The sequence below is a fragment of the Pholis gunnellus genome (genome assembly GCF_910591455.1).
Source record: "Pholis gunnellus genome assembly, chromosome: 21".
Taxonomy (NCBI): Eukaryota; Metazoa; Chordata; class Actinopteri; order Perciformes; family Pholidae; genus Pholis; species Pholis gunnellus.
Window position 1 is genome coordinate 5,536,670 of NC_136548.1, and position 17,226 is coordinate 5,553,895.

Below are 17,226 nucleotides of genomic sequence, written 5' to 3' on the forward strand. Positions count from 1 at the left end.
GAAAAAAGAGCATCCTCCGTTTGTTGTGTTGGGAGGGCTTTGCCATTTTGTTGCCTGGTTGATCATGTAACACCAGGCTAATCACCTGGAATGAATAAAACATGACCACGACGCTTTTCACCTTTTGGCTTGAGGCTTCTGATTTTTTATCTTTCAGAGTCTCCATAGATAATACAGTGCTTGCTGTTTTCCACTGCATTGTTTGGCCGACTTCTTCAGCAGTATTTCCACATTCAGAGAAATCAATGCCGACCCCTTCACAGCTCTCAAAACTCCATCAAGGAGAGCGCGGATGGTGCTCGATCCCCTCAGATTTCTCTCTCTCTCTTTCTACCATGGATGAACTAGCCCCGCGGTATTTCTGCGGTGGATCCACAGCAGTCCGTTTCTCCGGTCCTGCGTCTTGCCTCGTTTTTGTCTGCGTGACAACTTGATGGAAACCTCGAGCTGGCAAGCACGTACAAAATTCGTATTTATGTTTGATTTAACATCACTCAGCCAAGAATCATTTTTTGCACCGCCTCAGGGCGAAACAGTTTGAGTTGCCTCATTAACCCATATATCTAGAGGTTTGGGCGTGTACCTTTGCTGACCTCTGAAACCCCTTCGGAATTTTCTTAGTCTTCACTTAGACTTTGTTCATGTGTCAATGTCCATGAGCTGCAGCTCATACGTCATCCTCCTGCCCCCCCGCGTCTTTGAACAGGGAGTCACTAGCAGTGTACTGCCAGCTCATCAGTCTGGAAGCCACAAGCGCCACTGCTCTGTCCCTCTGGCCTCCCTGGGTGGTGTCTGCCGCGCCTCAGATGCTGGTCTGCAGCTCGCCATTGAGCAGGGCAGCATTGTGAGTCTCCAAGTTGGCGATCATAGCGTCGTTCACCATCCTGCTCCTGTCTGCCCTGCTGTCGCTGCGCTCGATCTCGTCCAGGCCCGCCACCTTTTTCAGGCACAGGACGTTCTGAAAGCTCTTCTTGAAGTTGTCCGACAGGAAGGCGTACAGGATGGGGTTGGCGCAGCTGTTGGCGTAGCCGAGCACCACCACAAAGTCGAAGATGCTCTTCATGGCAGAGGTGGGGTTGATGGAGCTGGCGACGGAGGTGACGTTGAATATGTAGAAAGGCAGCCAACAGAGGACGAACACCGCCACCACGATGGACACCATCCGTGTCACCTTTCGCTCAGAACGCTTGCGTTTGGTGGAACCCACCCGCATCCCAGAGGACTTTACCTGGCAAAGAAATGCACTGTCAGTGGCTTGAAATCTCCCAAATATAAAAGCAAATTGTTCACATTAGGAGACACAGATATATCTTAAAGTAAACGTTTGACATTTTGGGAAATCTGCTTGTTTGCTATTTTTTGCCAAGATACATGTGGAGATTAATACCACTTTAATATCTGTCCGTCAACATGAGCTACAACCAGGAGACTGTTATCTTAGCTTAGCATGACGACAGGAAGCAGCTAGGCTGGCTCTGTCAAAGGGTAAAACTCTTTACGTAAGGTTTTTAGCTGACAGGTATGTTAGTGGTTTTCTTATCTAACGCTCTGGCATGAAAGCTAATAAGTGTGTTGTAACCAAAATGTCAAACTATTCCTTTAAGAGCTTTGAAAACAGGCTATAAAACCCCCAAACATTAAGATTTTAAAGCTTGAATGTTAGAACTGTAAGTAACATTTAAGTGCTAGCTAGCTCATAGCTCTTTTCCAGGGCCAAGCCAAATGGCTGTCAGAGGAAATGCAAACATTTTAGTCACTCAGGCACAGAGGAGAAATGTTGAAAATACGAACTCACCAGAGACATGCTTTCAATGACTAATGAGGTGGCAAAACAAATGTTGTCAGCTTCAATAAAACATTAGTTATTGCTTCTGGCAATGACACTCTGTCAGGGTAAATCATGTTTTTGTCCCTTTAAACCCACCACTCTAAATCTCTATGAAAGATAACTCCCTACCATCCACTGTATTTTCAACATTATCCCAATAACAGTTTCAACCAATGCCTGGGAAATTAAGATGTTCAAATTTCCCTAGCTAGCCTGGATAGCCTTCCAGGGCCCGTGTTCAAACACACAGCTACCCGGGCGTGCTACTGTAAAAGTCAATATTAATTCAAAAGTTTAAAGTAAGCAGTTCATCTGAATTTCATGACTTGAAAAGGGGCACAAATAGTTCCACAATCTTGTCAACGATTGGATATTTGATCAACATTCTAGTCTTATAGCCAGAAATAAAAAATATCTTGTTACCATATTGTAATGCCTCACGTGGAGGCAGACTCTCACCTTGACTATAATGAGCAGATAGCACATACATATGACTGCCAGTGGCAAGAAGAACCCTATGAAGAAGGTGTAGATTATGAAGGCCGTGGAATAGACATCCTGGGGCTCCGGCCACACGATCCCACATACGGGCACCTTGTTAAGGCCGCTAAAGATCAAAGTAGGTAGGACGACTAACAGGGACACACCCCATACGGTCAGGTTAATGAGCTTGGCCACGCGGGGCTTCCGCCATCTTGTAGACTTAATAGGGTGGACCACAGCCAAGTACCGATCGATGCTCATCACCGTCAGACAGAAGATGCTGGTGAACTGATTGAGAGAGTCTGGCAGGGGAGAGAGTGGAGAGAGAAAAGTCAAATGAGGATGTGTATAAAGTAACACTTGCAGTCATTGCTAATGCTTGTTCTTTTTATTGAAACAAGAGGTGTATTACGTGTGATAAAGGCTGTTATCAACACAGCTAGGATGGCCAACACTGTTTGAATTGCAGCTGAAGTCTAAAGATCCATAATCTTCCCTTCGGTGTTGTCGTACTCGAGATCGGTCTTTGTCTTGAGACCGGTCTCAAGACCACTTTTTCAAGGTCTCAGTCTCGTCTCAGAATCGACCACATTTTTGCTTGGTCTTGCATTGGTCTCCGAAAAAGAGGACTCGTTTGCTATCGTCATTACTGTGATAGCCCATTGAAAACAAAGGAAAATTCTCCTCTGCGATGCCTTTTGATTCATTTATCAAGACATCTCTCATGGTACACTTATACAGACACACGTGTGCAGTGTATGTGGAGATACAAGAGGTGGAATCTTTATTTGTTTTCTGAGGGTGTTTTTTATTGAAATGTAGATCTTTCAGATTGAATCAATTATGGTTTGCATGTTCCATATTTTATCACAAGTCTTGGTCTTGTCTCTGTCTCGATACAGTCTGGTCCTGATCATGACCTGGTCTCGGATTAGGTGGTCTTCAATTCAACACTGGTACACTTAATGAAACAGTTAAACATTGTGGGAGAACATGCTTATTTAAAGATGAAGCCACAGTCTGGAGAACATGGTTAGGTAAGAGTATTTCCCAAAATGTGAAACTGTGAAACTTTGTTTTAAAATTGAGACCACAGCAGTTCGTGAATTCATGATCATTTCCCTTTTGAGGAAGCCAAACGTATTTCTTTGCTCCTGTAGAACTGCTGCCTCTTTCTCAGGTTGCACCTTTAGCTCCTCTGCTTGACACTTACCAACAGTCATGATCAGCCTGCACAGCACCTCTCCAAAGGGCCAGTGCACCAGGGCCAGCTGCAGGGCGATGAACGGCAGGCTCATCATGCACAGGACATCCGCCACCGCCAGGTTCAGGATGTAGATGTTGGTCACCGTCTTCATCTTGGCGTAGCGCAGGATGACATATATGACCAGGGCGTTGCCGCACAGCCCCACGCCGCACACTATGAAGTAGATGAAGGTGATGACCACGGAGCTGGTCTTGTCCTGGTGAGACTCCCTGGTCTTGGAGATGTTCAGGTCCAGGTCGGACTCATTGCCCTGGATGTAGCTGTCATACAGGAGGGGCTCGGGGATGGAGATGTTTGGGGGGGTCGGGAGAAAGGGCCACTGATCCAAGGCCATGATGGCTGAGAAGGGGTTTAGGCTATCAAAGGGTTCCAAGTGTCTAAAGATGACAACGGGTGAAGATGTAAATCATAAAGGAGTTGGGAGAAGGTAGAGATTATTGGGTTTGAGATTACATGCTTAAAAGCATTGATGTTACCATGCAAGACTGTTGAAAAGAGGGCAAAGGGACTTCAAGTTGTTCGATTAAACGGAGGAATTTGACACTTTGGGGTCTAAGGGTTTGGGGCTCTGGGGATCGGGATGACTGGGGATTTTCATTAACGTGGAACCACAAGTATCACATCCCAGCGTAGAGAAACAGAAAAAGAGCAAGAGAGATCTATGGAGAGAGAGAGAGAGAGAGAGAGAGAAGGAGAGAGAGAGAGAGAACAGTAAGTTCGGATGACAAACAAATTATTGCTTCGACAAATATTAATAGCCCTTTAAGATCCATGGCAACAGTCGCAAGGTGACTAACTGCATTCACGTCTTCAACATGTCTTCTAACATGTGAAATATTGTCTCTAGAGAATACTCCAGACATGTCCTCTTTACATGTTTAGTTATTGTTATCCTCAATACTACTACTTCCTTTCACGACAAGCATTCGGCAGACAGAGACACGGAGGAGAGGCCAAGATGCCATTCCAGCCATGTCCAAATTGTACATGAAGTGCAGCCGTCTTTTTTTGACAACGCTTTTGCACGGAGTACGATGTCTGGATTAGAAATTTCACAAAAAATGTACGACAGAACTCAGCACGACTAGCAGATATTGTGTCTGAGGTCAATGACAAACTATCAGCTGGCTCTCGACTGGTCATGATGCTCTTATCATGCTTTCTAACAGTGCGAGACTATAAATCCTACTAATGCTATACGCAGAGCCAAGTAGTCCAGGTCAGGCGTGTGCATACGTGTGTGTGTGTGTGTATGCGTGTGTGTGTGTGTGCGTGCGTGCATGCTTGCCTCCCCCACGTATGCATACATGCAAAAAAAAAAAGTACGCCTGAGCGAGAGCATGATCAGGGCACCACGCTGAAGACAAATGTTGACTTTGGACGGTCCACTCTGTGCTATACTGAGGGATATCATTGGGTACTCGTAGTTGTTGAAGATGATGCACAATATGTCTATATGTGGTGAATGTGTGTGCACGCGGAGGTTAGACAACTGAGGATTGTTGTCATTTTTATCAAAAAAACGAATCAAAAAACGGCCATCGGTAATACCAGAGTCAAAGGGGAAGCGTTTGAAATGTGTTTCATCTGCCCATTAGTCAAAATAAAAATAAAAAGATATTCAATGACAAGACTAAAACACTCAAATATAATAATTGTCACCAATTGGGTTTGTTTCAGCACTGTCAAGATAGATAAGTCTGGCAATGTAGATTCTTCCATCTCGACATGCATGGTTGCACACATTAACCATCTGTTTGCTGCGGCAGTGTTTTGCAATCTGCAAAATCTGCAACAGAGCCTGATTTGTTGAGCTGCCAACTAACCTAAAATGTAGTTATTCCAAGATTCTGCGCCGAATTATAGAGGCAAAAATGATCTCCACGCTGTTTTACGTTTTCCCACCTACATCCTCGGGATTTAAAGGAATTCAATTGGACGCAAATTACGTCGGTTTTTTTTAAAGTTACAATCAGTGAAAACTACTGACTGTAATAAAAAAGAAAAACGAATTTAAAAATTCCAAATCCGCAAAGAAATTCTCCTTTAAACACATTCCGGTCGAGCTCAATTATAGACTAATGCACTGTGTGTGTGTGTGTGTGTGTGTGTGTGTGTGTGTGTGTGTGTGTGTGTGTGTAGGGGTGTGTGTGTGTGTGTGTGTGTGTGTGTGTGTGTGTGTGTGTGTGCCGGAGACCTACAGACAGACCGAATTCAATCTCCACTAATGAATGATGAAAAGGGTTCGTAGTGTTATTTCCTAGCAGGGGGGGGACATGCTCATTACTGTGCCAGTGTGGGTATTATTTGATAACATCTTGGAGTTTAATTATCAAGCAAGGTAATTGCATTATTAAAGTGTAAATTGGGGATTTGCTGCTCTATTAAAACTCTTGTGGGAAAGTCTAGGCTCACAGAGACTCGCATAAAAACATGAACTGCAGGATGGGTGTCAGGAGCTGCATCTGATCTCAGCGCCGACTGCGCGAGTAGATGAAGTGCTGCCAGGGAAACAACAGCAGCAGCAGCAGCAGCCTCACGCTGACCTGCAGGTTTTGTGTGATGCATGTCCAGCTCAACAGGAGACTTGCTTTCATTCACAGCAAAGTGGAAACCCCAACAGATAATGTCTTCAGCGGGTGTCGAACTTTTAACCTCTTGTTTGAATGGCAAATCCCCTTACTCACTATTAATTCAACTCTCCCTGTCAATCCGCGTGGTTCTCTACTGTGGTTTATTTCCTGGGATGAAGGAGTATACATCTACCCTCCTCTGATACTGACAGGCAGGACTAGATCCCAGAGAGCGCATGTTGGGGGTTTTGAGGTCCTTTTGAATCCGTTAATTGAATGTGGGTGGAAAAAAACGAAATAACCGCTGCGCCATAAATGAACGTGTAGCCTACTTCTTTGCAAACCAAAAAAATGTGTAACTTTTATCAGATGAAATAGACATGACTATGTATCAAAGTGCGCAACAGCAAAGGTCCACACAGAAATGCCAATAGATGAGGACACATTTGATGAACACAAAATGTGCAGAAAATGACAATAGCATCACTTACTTTTAAATTGAAAACAGAAAACTTCCTTTTCATATCAAGTCCATCGTGGCAAAGAGTCATTCGACAGAGAACACGGAGTCCACCCGCTCCGGTGCGGCGCTGACCTGCTGGAAAGCTGCATTCCGCGCCAGCCTCTCCATCCACCTGCTCCCCGGGTATTACGCACGGCGCCGGCGTTCAACCGCCCACTCGTCACCTTCGTCAGAGCTTCGTGGTTGTACTACGTCTCTCAGGTCATTTTTTTCCCCCCCCAACCTCCAAGAAATAATCCGCGTTTGTAAACCGAAACTTTGAAAATCGTGTGTAAGAAAGAAAACGGTAAAGCCGCGGTGCGCTCTCAGCGCGTTGCGTCCACGGAGAAAGTCTTGGCAGCGAATCCCCTGTGACGAGTCATCAGTCAGAGCAGCAAGACGGACGACCGCACCAGCGAGAGAGAGAGAGAGAGAGACAGACAGACAGACAGAAAGAGAGAGAGAGAGAGAAACAGATCACTAACGTTGAGCGCGTCACCCTGTGTGAGTCGGTGTCCGCGAATTGCTGATTTGGAGTCATGCAGAGTTGTTTCTTTTTCTGGTGCCATGTGTCATAAACAGAGCTTTTTAATTTCGCCACAAACTGTGCTCGCCAAGCAGCAGACCGTTTTTTAAATGTGCGAGGTTATTAAACCAAGTTAGAGGTGGAATGTTCACATATGCTTACCTGGACTTTCACAGCAGCTCTGCATCAAAAGACGTTGTTTTCATGGCAGTTTGAGATGCAAACTAAATATTTGCTGTATTCTTGCAGAGCAAATGCAGAGAGATTTTTAAAAAAAAAGAAAAAAGGACGCCACACAGAATGACATCCAGGCCTTCCACTTGCAGATCACAGTCAGTAAGGCACGTTCTTGTCAGCCAAAAGCAATTACACTGGTATCTGAAAGATGAAGCCAATTCAACAGCCCCCTTTTTTACCGTCTTTATAGAGGAGGAGTAATGAAGCAAGTGCAGATGGCGGGTATCTTCCACGACCTCTCCGTGAGAAAAATGTCATGCCACTTCTCTCATGGCAGCACAAAAGTGCTGCTATTATTACGACCAGCTGTTGTGTCAAAGATTAATAGTTCTGTTTATGTCCTAAATGAGTACTGAAGCTGCTCAGAGGGGTAAACAAGGCTTTGTGATATCAGTCAGTATTTCTTTGCAGAAATCGCCATCTTTGTAAACCGGTGGACAGTCGGGAGGGCTCAGGTGTGTGTTTGCTGTGGTTTGAGGTCAACAAGTTCTCTGGGCGAGTTCACTGTGGTGTGTCACTGAGGACCACATCAGACCTGCAAGCGTTTCAGGTCAATTTTTAAAACGATCAGCGAGGCCAAAGTGGTTAAAGGAGCGATGTCAGCATTGTAGCATTTTAGCGTTATCAAAGGGTTGGCTTGACATTTTTGGTTTCTGGTTGGCTCCGCTGGTTGCTGCGGTCTCCTGCTCTCCTGCAGCCCACGTTCGTTTGTGGTGTGAAAGCGAACGAACCACACCAGAGTACGCTTGAAAGGAGACCGAGACCCACCTTTTCAAGTGGGCTTGGTTGTGATATTTGGTCCGCACCCGGAGTTTGATTGAGAGCTCTAACCCGCCCAAATGAGCCGCACTAACCGAGCCAACAGACCTGGGTTTGTTCTAAACCAAACGATATTTAGCCTTTCATCTCAAAGTCTAAGGATAAGTGCAATTATGTCGCTCAACAATGTGCACCGCCAGAGGCAAATTTGGGTCGTATCGTGTGCCTCCATTGACTTGGTAGGCAATCACGCTGCTCCTAAAGTTCGCCTTGAGATAAGGAGTATGTTTTTTCAGAATATGGTTGGGAAACAATCAATATTTCGACAACAGTGGATGCTGAGAAGTCATAGTCATCGCTCCCTACATCTGTAAACCCACGAAGCGGTGTCAGACAGGGAGAGGAGGAGAGACAGGGAAACAGGGTTTGGGTTTGACAGCAACACAATCATTTTCACCATTAATTTCACATGTTCATGTAGCTTATTTCATGCTAATAAAACTCATTTTGCAATGCCTGAAACTGCGTTGCGTCACACAAATGAAGTTGCTGTACACGGTATCAGCAAAGCAGAGCTCAAGTCAACAAAATGTCATATTACTACATAGCTTTGAACGTCATCGGTCAACAACTCTCCACCTGCCCCTCAACTCTGACACCAGTCTAAGTCAACATGAAACCTAGTTTGGAGGGGAAAGGTCCATTTCAAGATAAGGCTTAAAAAGTTCAAACTCGGGTCTTCTGTTATTATTTTTCTTAGTCCTTCCCAACGCAGAGTGAGCGATACATAACCGCAGAAATGCTTCCATTTTACCCAGCTACAGGCAACATGGACTGGACTTTTTGTTTTCTCAATTAGGTGATCAAGTTCATGCTCGTGAACTAGGTCCGTCAAATCCGTTTGAACAGATCCAGGACAGCCACTGACGGGAGGACTGTCTGCAGCTGACGTGTTTATTCTGCTGCGTGGACAAGGTGTTACTGGAAAGAGCGAAGCAGCTAGAGGAAAGTGTCGAGCCACATTTGTCCTCCCCTTATAGGCCTAACGCCTATAATGCTGTCATGTTTTCAGCTGGCATGCCTTTGCCTCCTTCCCCAACCGGCTCCACATACATTTCATGGCCGCCGGCAAACTGAGCACACAAACACCATCTCCAAAGCGTGACTGATGCGATGCTGCTGCGAAACGTGGAACCTTGACCCCGTGCTTGTTGTGAAAGTCTTCCAGCGAGGATTTAAGCATTGTGACATGATCTATCTCCTGTTTGTCGCCTTGACTGCTGGTGACGGCGCAGTACTGAAGTGCATACACGCGGTTGAGGGTGCTTTCACATGAACTGGATTGCACGGCACGGACAAATGGCTGGTCCTCAGGGTCAAAGAGCTTTGATTATTTCTTTGAATACGTTTCTACCTGAGTTCCCTTCCCTTCCCATCCCCCCCGTGACGGTCACAAAACCACAAAAGAAGAACTTTCTGGACGTTTTTTCTGCCTCACATTAAAGTTTACATGCTTTCATCTTATACCTATGGATAGATTATGACACAATAAGCCCCCGGGCACAGACATGTAAAAGACACAACTGTGGCATTTGTAGTCGTTTTGTAATCTCTACAAACAGACGTATGTGATTGCAGAATCTGTTGGCAACGGCACAAGGTTTTGGTATCGGAAGTATTCCGGTTTCCGTTTGTAGTCCGAGTAGTATTGACCAATCACGTTTGAGTGGGATTTGGGTGGATGCAGGTAAACGGTCTGTGTGGAGAGCAAAGGAGGTGGAAGGAATCACCTTTTTTATTTTATTTATCCGCATTCATGTGATTCAGTAGATCCACACTGACAATCCTCCTCACAGATAATACGAAAAACACAACAAACCGAACAAAACTTCAAAGCAATCCAAATGAAAGAAAAGTGAACTAAACCTGGACTTATAGAAACCTCACATTAGTGTTGATGTCACGACCTGGCTCTGACAGCCATGACCTAATCAGGGAGACGCAGACAGTTAACGAGTTGATTGTACATAACAAGTTATCTAATCGCAATGGTGGTCGCGAAGGAGCCGTCCTCGTTCCTCCACGGGGTGATAGGAGAGCGCCCAGGTTGCCAGGAAGGCGGAGCCTTATAGTGGGAGCGCACCGGGCCCAGGTGCCTCCACTCAGGATGATCACCAACTCTGGTACCTGCTGGCTTAATAAAGGGACAAACACGTAACCCAGATAGGGAACCGTCAGAGTTGACCACATCAGTCACAAGGCTGTAGATACCTGGGTGGGCCAATATGGAACAGCACTGAAGAGGTTGAATCACATCCACAGCCAGAACAGCTTTTTCTATTTTACCCTCCATGGTAAGCTTTGGGGGGGGCCCTAAAAGGTTCATTCAGCCCACTAGCCTCTCCTAATGGGCCACTAGCCTATTTTGACAGATATAAAAAATGTCAGAAAAAATTCGTATTAATGACTGTGAACCACCTGCACCTACAGCTCCTGTCCTCACAGCTCACTGTTCAAACATGTTGAGTGTTGAGTCAGAAACCTCGGTGTGCTGTTTGATTACATCTTTGATTTAGAATATGATATTAGCAAAACCATCCAACCGTGCCTCCACCATCTCAGGCTTTTACTTGGATTTTTCTTAATGGCTTGGCCCTTGATCTTCCTCCTTATCAAAATGCACGCAGACTGAGATCCTTTTCAGCAACCTGTTGGCTGTTCCCGGTGCTACACTTAACAGGTGGTGGAGAGGAGGACACTGAAGAAATTCTTATCCATATTGGATAACCCGGATCACCCTCTCCACCACCTACTGCAGGGACCGCGGAGCACTTTGTCCAACAGACAGATACAGGAGAACATTCCTGCCTACTGCTATAAGACTCTATAACAAATCACCTCTGGCCAGATCATCATCCTTCAATTGACTACAACACCGCTACACTGTTGTTGTTTGCTGTTGGTGATCCTTGCACTACTGTTTTTTACCTAGTTAGTTAATTTAATACCATTCTATTTTATTGTATATACAGTACTGTGCATTTTTTTCTTTATATTTTCTTTGAATTGATTATATTCTGCTCTGTTATCTTATTTTATTGTTTATATTGAGCATCTTTCATATTTTTATGTAACTTCGTTTGCTGCTGCTACAAACAAATTTCCTCCTGGGGATGAATAAAGTATCTATCTATCTATTTATCCATCCATCCATCCATCCATCCATCCATCTATCTATCTATCTTAACTTAGGGGAACAGAGCTTTTGCCTTTAGGGCACCCTAACTGTGGCTACCAGAATGCATTGCATGGCTGCTTACATAGACAATGAATGGAAAGCGTGGAAATGAAAGATCTTGTCGACACGTCGGATTATAATTTAGTCCTAACTTGCCACCCAGTGATCATTTTGTCAATTAAATCTTTGACTAAAAATAAAAGATGATGGCCTGTTTTCACAACACAAAGGAGACTAAAACTACAGTCAGCTTTGTTAGTATTTAGAGACCATATTTATTATTTTGTCTCTGTACATCACCTCAATGGTTTGAAATTCAATCATTTGTATGTGTTTTCAGTCCGCACAGCTTTAACTGAAAGGCATTGGCAGCAACTAAAGGAAATATAATTCAAATACCCACATTTTACTAAAACTATTATACATTTTCATCACTAGACTAAAAATAATCAAGATCAGGAGCCAAAATGAATTGCCAACATGTGTGCATGTTTATGTTCATCTTTATAAATAGGCTACATGTGTCTCACTTTTGACTATTTACTTGATTTTTTGTTTGTAATGGCTGATTTTGAAGTGCAACATAAATACATTCATTTGTCTATTCATATAGTTGTGTTTTGCATTATTCATTCTGGATGACGGTGCTCATACAGATCATCCACACAGAAGAACCAGTGGACACATTTAAAATGCTTATATTCATATAAATGCAATGTGTCAGGTCACCATTAGTATGTCCTCCTCGTCAAAGTGGAGAAATGTAAAGGTGAATGTAAGCTTCTAAAACAATATTTGCAGTCTCAAGTGCAGATTCAGCTATTGTCAAAGTCCCACTTAAAAAAAAGAAAAGAGGTGAAATGGAGTTGAAAACAATTTAGCTGCATAGCAGTTGAGAGGCTCTAGACATTCAGACACCACAATTACTGGCAGAAAAATACCCGGAATAATAGGTTGTGTGTGCATGTGTGTGTGTGTCTTTTGTTGGACTCAAATTTTGTGGAAAGCTGCTCTGACAGTATGACTCTCCTCCTTCTGTATGCTCGTCTTATTGTGATCTAAAAACGTGCTTTTTTTTCCCTCCTCTCCAGCCCGGTGCGTTGGTGTGTCTGAAAAAATGTCGTCTGAAAATGTGTTCTTTCAGCCTGTGGCAGGTGATGGAAAGTGACTCTGCTGTCTTGTTTTCAGTGGAGAGTTCATTCACCCGAAACAGAGAAGAGCCTTGATCAAGATCAGCGACCACAGGGACCTCAGAGCGGCGGGGCGGTCCATCAACTGGAGACAGGCGAGTGTAGGGTTCGGCCATGGCTCGGAAGCAGGAGCAGCTGTCTTCACTGTTGGATAATAATAAAACGATAAAAAAGACAAATCTGCAATAAAAACAGCACAGCACATTGGGAATAATCGTGGCATCAACTCCATAAACATCATAATCTTAAATCTGTGTGTAACAGTGGCAGCATGCGGTGAGACACCAGGTCGATGAGCTGGAATTATTCACAGCAAAAGAAAATTACTATTCTGTGCACATTTCAGTTGGCAGCGGGCCAGCAGCCTGAATCTAACTTTAAACATTGTTGTCTCCGCACTCCATAGGCAAAATTGTGAGCTTACATAAGAAATCTCCGCTCACCCAGACAACATATTATGATACACCTGCTGACATATGTTTCGGGCACGAACCTCCGAGGCTGATGATGTGACTCATCCTGAGATGACATCCTGCTGCGTCATCCCTGTGGTTGAAATTGCGGGCTAAACATGTCAGCTGGCGCGTGTTTTCGATTGGCCTGCGGGGTTAAAAACGCAGTGCATGAATGTGAAGTATCAATTAGCTGGACAATAGGCGTATGCCATGGCTCGGATGGAGCACTATAGTGATCCAAAACCAGAATCCATAGAAGGTTGTCAACAAGCACAATGGTACTCAAGATCAATAGATGGATTGCTGGGAGCTTTTAAAGCCTTGTCAAGCTGCAGGTAAATAACGGTGACATATTCTGCTCTTGGGTGTCATGGTGATGTGCTTTTATTTTGTTCTTTATTTCAATTCATTCTCAGCAGAACAGTACATCACATGTGGCATTGTAGACGAAAGGCACAGTCAGTGGCAAGACCAACAATTTCCTCTTCTTCTGTCATTATTAGGAGCTGAACTGTTATAAGTGTGGGCAGTGGTTCAGACTCTTTTTAGCTTTCATCTTGTTGCCGTGTTCTCATTTTGCAGATGAGACGACATTCAAATTGATAAATTGACTTTACACGTGAGATATTTCTTTTCTAATGGGCTCTAATCTTGTTCAACTTCATCATTTCATGTTTTTAATATGAGTGGGATTTTAAATTTTGCTGCTTGTGATCAGTGCCCAGGTGGGCCAGTGCTCACATTGAACTCTTTGGCACACCGCGTTTTTTTTTATTGCACAGCGGCACTTCTCACAAGCTGCCAGTACTCTCCTCTGCCCTCTCCATATCAGGCTCTAATGGCCCTAAATGAACTGCATTACCAGTGAGGCACTGGGGGCACCACGTGACGCTCGCCTGTTCTCGTTCTCTGTTGCCTGCTTTTCGCTGTCGGCAGGCTGGTCGACGTAACGTTGCATTGGCCTTCCAGTAATGTCGACCAAAGCGAGCGTGAACAGAGTCAAAAGAGCTTTGAAAGTCAAAATCCTACGTTACTGAATGCAGGACGGGGAGCAGCAAGCTAATGTTAGCGGCACTCGTAGCAGAGAAGAGCCCGTTGAACGTTAGCATCAGCAAAACAACCTGCGGCTACCGCCACCTGATACCGCAGCCAATGACTGCGTTAACAATAAACAAGATGAATCGGAGTAATGGGCCTTCGGACCAATGGGCAGTCCCCTATTGGTCCGAAGGCCCATTACTCAGAGCCCACTGCTCTGAAGGTCCATTGCTCTAAAAATACACCCTCTAGAGATACTTTCCAGACTCCGTAAGCATATTGCTTCGTTTAACAGATAACATATCAATCATAACGTGAATTATTGCGTATGGCTTTGTATGATTCATAAAGAAGGACTTCATTTTGGCTGATACCTAACTTTAACAGCTCTTCTGTGAGCTAAGATAGTTAAGCAATAGTGGGCTTTAGTTTTCAGGACAGAAGGACGTCCAACTACAGGCTTTCGGTCCACTCGAACATTTTTTTCGAACTATTTTGGTTTTGGAATAATGAGCCATCGGACCAAAGGCATGGCACGTTGGTCAAATGATTGAATGCAGTATTTTTGCTCCCAGAACAACTGGCTCAGTGTCAGAGACAGATACACATGCAGACGCGTGGATCAGGGGAGAAATGGCACTTTTGGTCCACTTCAATCACAGCTTGCAATCATACACATTCTATTGTGTATGTATCACTTTGGTTGGCTGATTACACTTGATTATTTTGTTTGATGAAATAATGAGAGAAGATTAGGCAGTACAAATATGAACTAATTCACACAGAACAAAAACAGAAGAAAAATACTTTTTTGATCACACCTCAAGTGATAAATTGATTGCTATGTTAATTAACCTCTATACTGGTCGTCAGCTATAGCCTTCATCTTATATTGATCTTAATAAGTATGCGGCTCATACTAAAGAAAAAGAACAAACGTACTAAGATTATATACAGAGAGCTTGTATCAGTCAAGCTACAAACAGATATTTCAATGCTCAGCTGGGTCCCAAACCTGCGCGTTCTTCTTCTTCTTATCCTTAGCATTAGGTTTGGTACAGACACAATGCAAGTGGAAAGCAAGGCTGAGCAGCAAAAATCATTAGTGCGGCCCCATTATACTTTATTTAGTACTTATGAATGTATTAATGTGTAATTCTGGTTTTATGTCTATTCCTGCAGTACCAAAGCTGAGAAAAGACAGAACAAAGAAACACAGTGTATCCATACTTGCATCGGTAAATTATTCAAATCTAATGCACTGATGTTGGGAAAATTGAGTAAATTTAACTTTCGGCTTATTTCGGCTTATAAACCTCAGTGTTTGTTTAGTTGTCAGGAGATAGCTCAGATGTCATCGTCGATTGGTTGATTGACAGGTGTCATTGCCGTTGGTGAACGGCTCTTTATAGATACTGTGATCTTCCACCAATCCCAAATCCAGCTGTCTTTCACAGCTGACTCTTGTCCTGAATCTAATGACTTGTTGGTCTTGAGTTAAATTGTTGGTTTTGACTTTGAACCTGTTAGACTTACACTCTCATTGTGGCTGCTGCTGACCTTTTTCTGAAGGATCCACAAGATAATACGTGTAATAATAGTCTTTTGTTCAGCCAGAGATAAAGAGGATAAAAGATGAGGAAAAGAAGACAGTAATGGAGACACGTGGATGAAAAGATGAAATAGTATGAGTGGGAGAACTAATACAGTAGGTGTAAAAAAAACAACATACAAAGGAGGCAAAAGATTGTTTGCCAATAAACTTGCAAAAGATGTTTTATAAGACAGACATTCGCCTGTAAGCTTATTTGGAAAACTAAAATAATTTGACAAAAAGTCACCTTTCCAAACAATATTAAAAAAATTCACAAGTGCAGTAGCTCAGTGCATGTCCAAATATATACAAATGTAGGATTGATTATCACCTTCACAGAACATCATGTCAAGGCCGAGCAGGAAGTGACAGAAAGCTCCTCTGGTGTAATGACATCAACAGAAAGAAAAAGTCCCGATGGTGACCAGAATCAAAATAAGTCAGCCATGCTACACCTTGTAATACAATGCTATTGCTCAACATATTTAACCAGAGAGAACAACAGTATACAGAGTGCTCCTAAATTATGCTGAGAGGCCGACAAAGCAGTCAGAAATTCGTACAATTTCCACGTATTAAAGCTCAGAGGTGAGTCATCAAAGTTCAGAAACATCTCCAAGAAGTTTTTTTTTCCACATTGCTTGAAGCCTTGAATCACAAAGAACTGAAAACACATACTGTAGAATATGTACGGACTGGAAAAGGAATCAAATATTCCTTTAAATATAAACTTTAACCACAAGTTGGAAAAAGACTTTGATAAAACTTTAAAGGCAAATGGGTATATATAAGAAACAACATGGTTCAATGCGCACTAGACATCTGGTTTGAGTCCACCAGACAGAGCGGATTAAAAAAAAAACGAGAAATCATTGACAATGTATTGACCCAGTGGAGAGGACCCGGCGGACACAGACAACAGCGAGGTCGAGATGTGTTCATTTTGTAAGGCGCTACCTCTGACTGCCCTGTCATGGATACAAAGAATTACAAAGTAACACTTTGACAAAATAATTGTTCCTGTCTTCAAAAAGATCACCTGGAGAGAACAACTTTAGCTGCCGTGGTTGAGTTCTGTCACGCAGCGAATGACAAACAACACTGTTCCAAATAACTGCTCTGTCCCAGTTTGAGTGTTGTGTTTTTTTCTGCGCAGAACAGAAACGTGGGCCGCTGTCACACTCTGCTGTGGTTACGTTGGTGTAACTTTAAGGGTTAGCCCAGTTGGACCGAGACGACAGAGAGAGAGGCAGGCGGGAGTTTTGATTGACGTCAAGTCCAACCCAAACGTGCTGTAATTTTTAACAGTTTAATCAATAGTTGAGATCTTTCCCATGCCCTCTGAAAGCACCCAGCAAATATTTAGATGTTGAAATGTTGGCCCGAACCAAAGTGCACCACACTTGCAGATACCGTGCCACGAGATTATTGACACCGTCAAGCCTGGAAAAGAGGCGATCAGAGAAGATTTAGACAGGCTCAAAAAGTCTTTGGGTGCATTTAAATAATCTAGATTTTATTGATCTTGTTCGTTTG

The 17,226-nt window shown here is 43.6% G+C and overlaps 1 protein-coding gene across 1 annotated transcript; it reads right to left on the reverse strand.

Annotated features, from left to right (window-relative positions):
* Window positions 1-802: 802 nt before the first annotated feature.
* On the reverse strand, window positions 803-3,912 carry LOC306712917 (somatostatin receptor type 2-like; the record flags this gene model as incomplete). Its single annotated transcript, XM_079182394.1, has 3 exons — window positions 803-1,228; window positions 2,288-2,613; window positions 3,525-3,912. The coding sequence occupies 3 exons, from the start codon at window positions 3,910-3,912 to the stop codon at window positions 803-805; spliced, it is 1,140 nt and encodes a 379-aa protein (XP_079038520.1).
* Window positions 3,913-17,226: the final 13,314 nt, after the last annotated feature.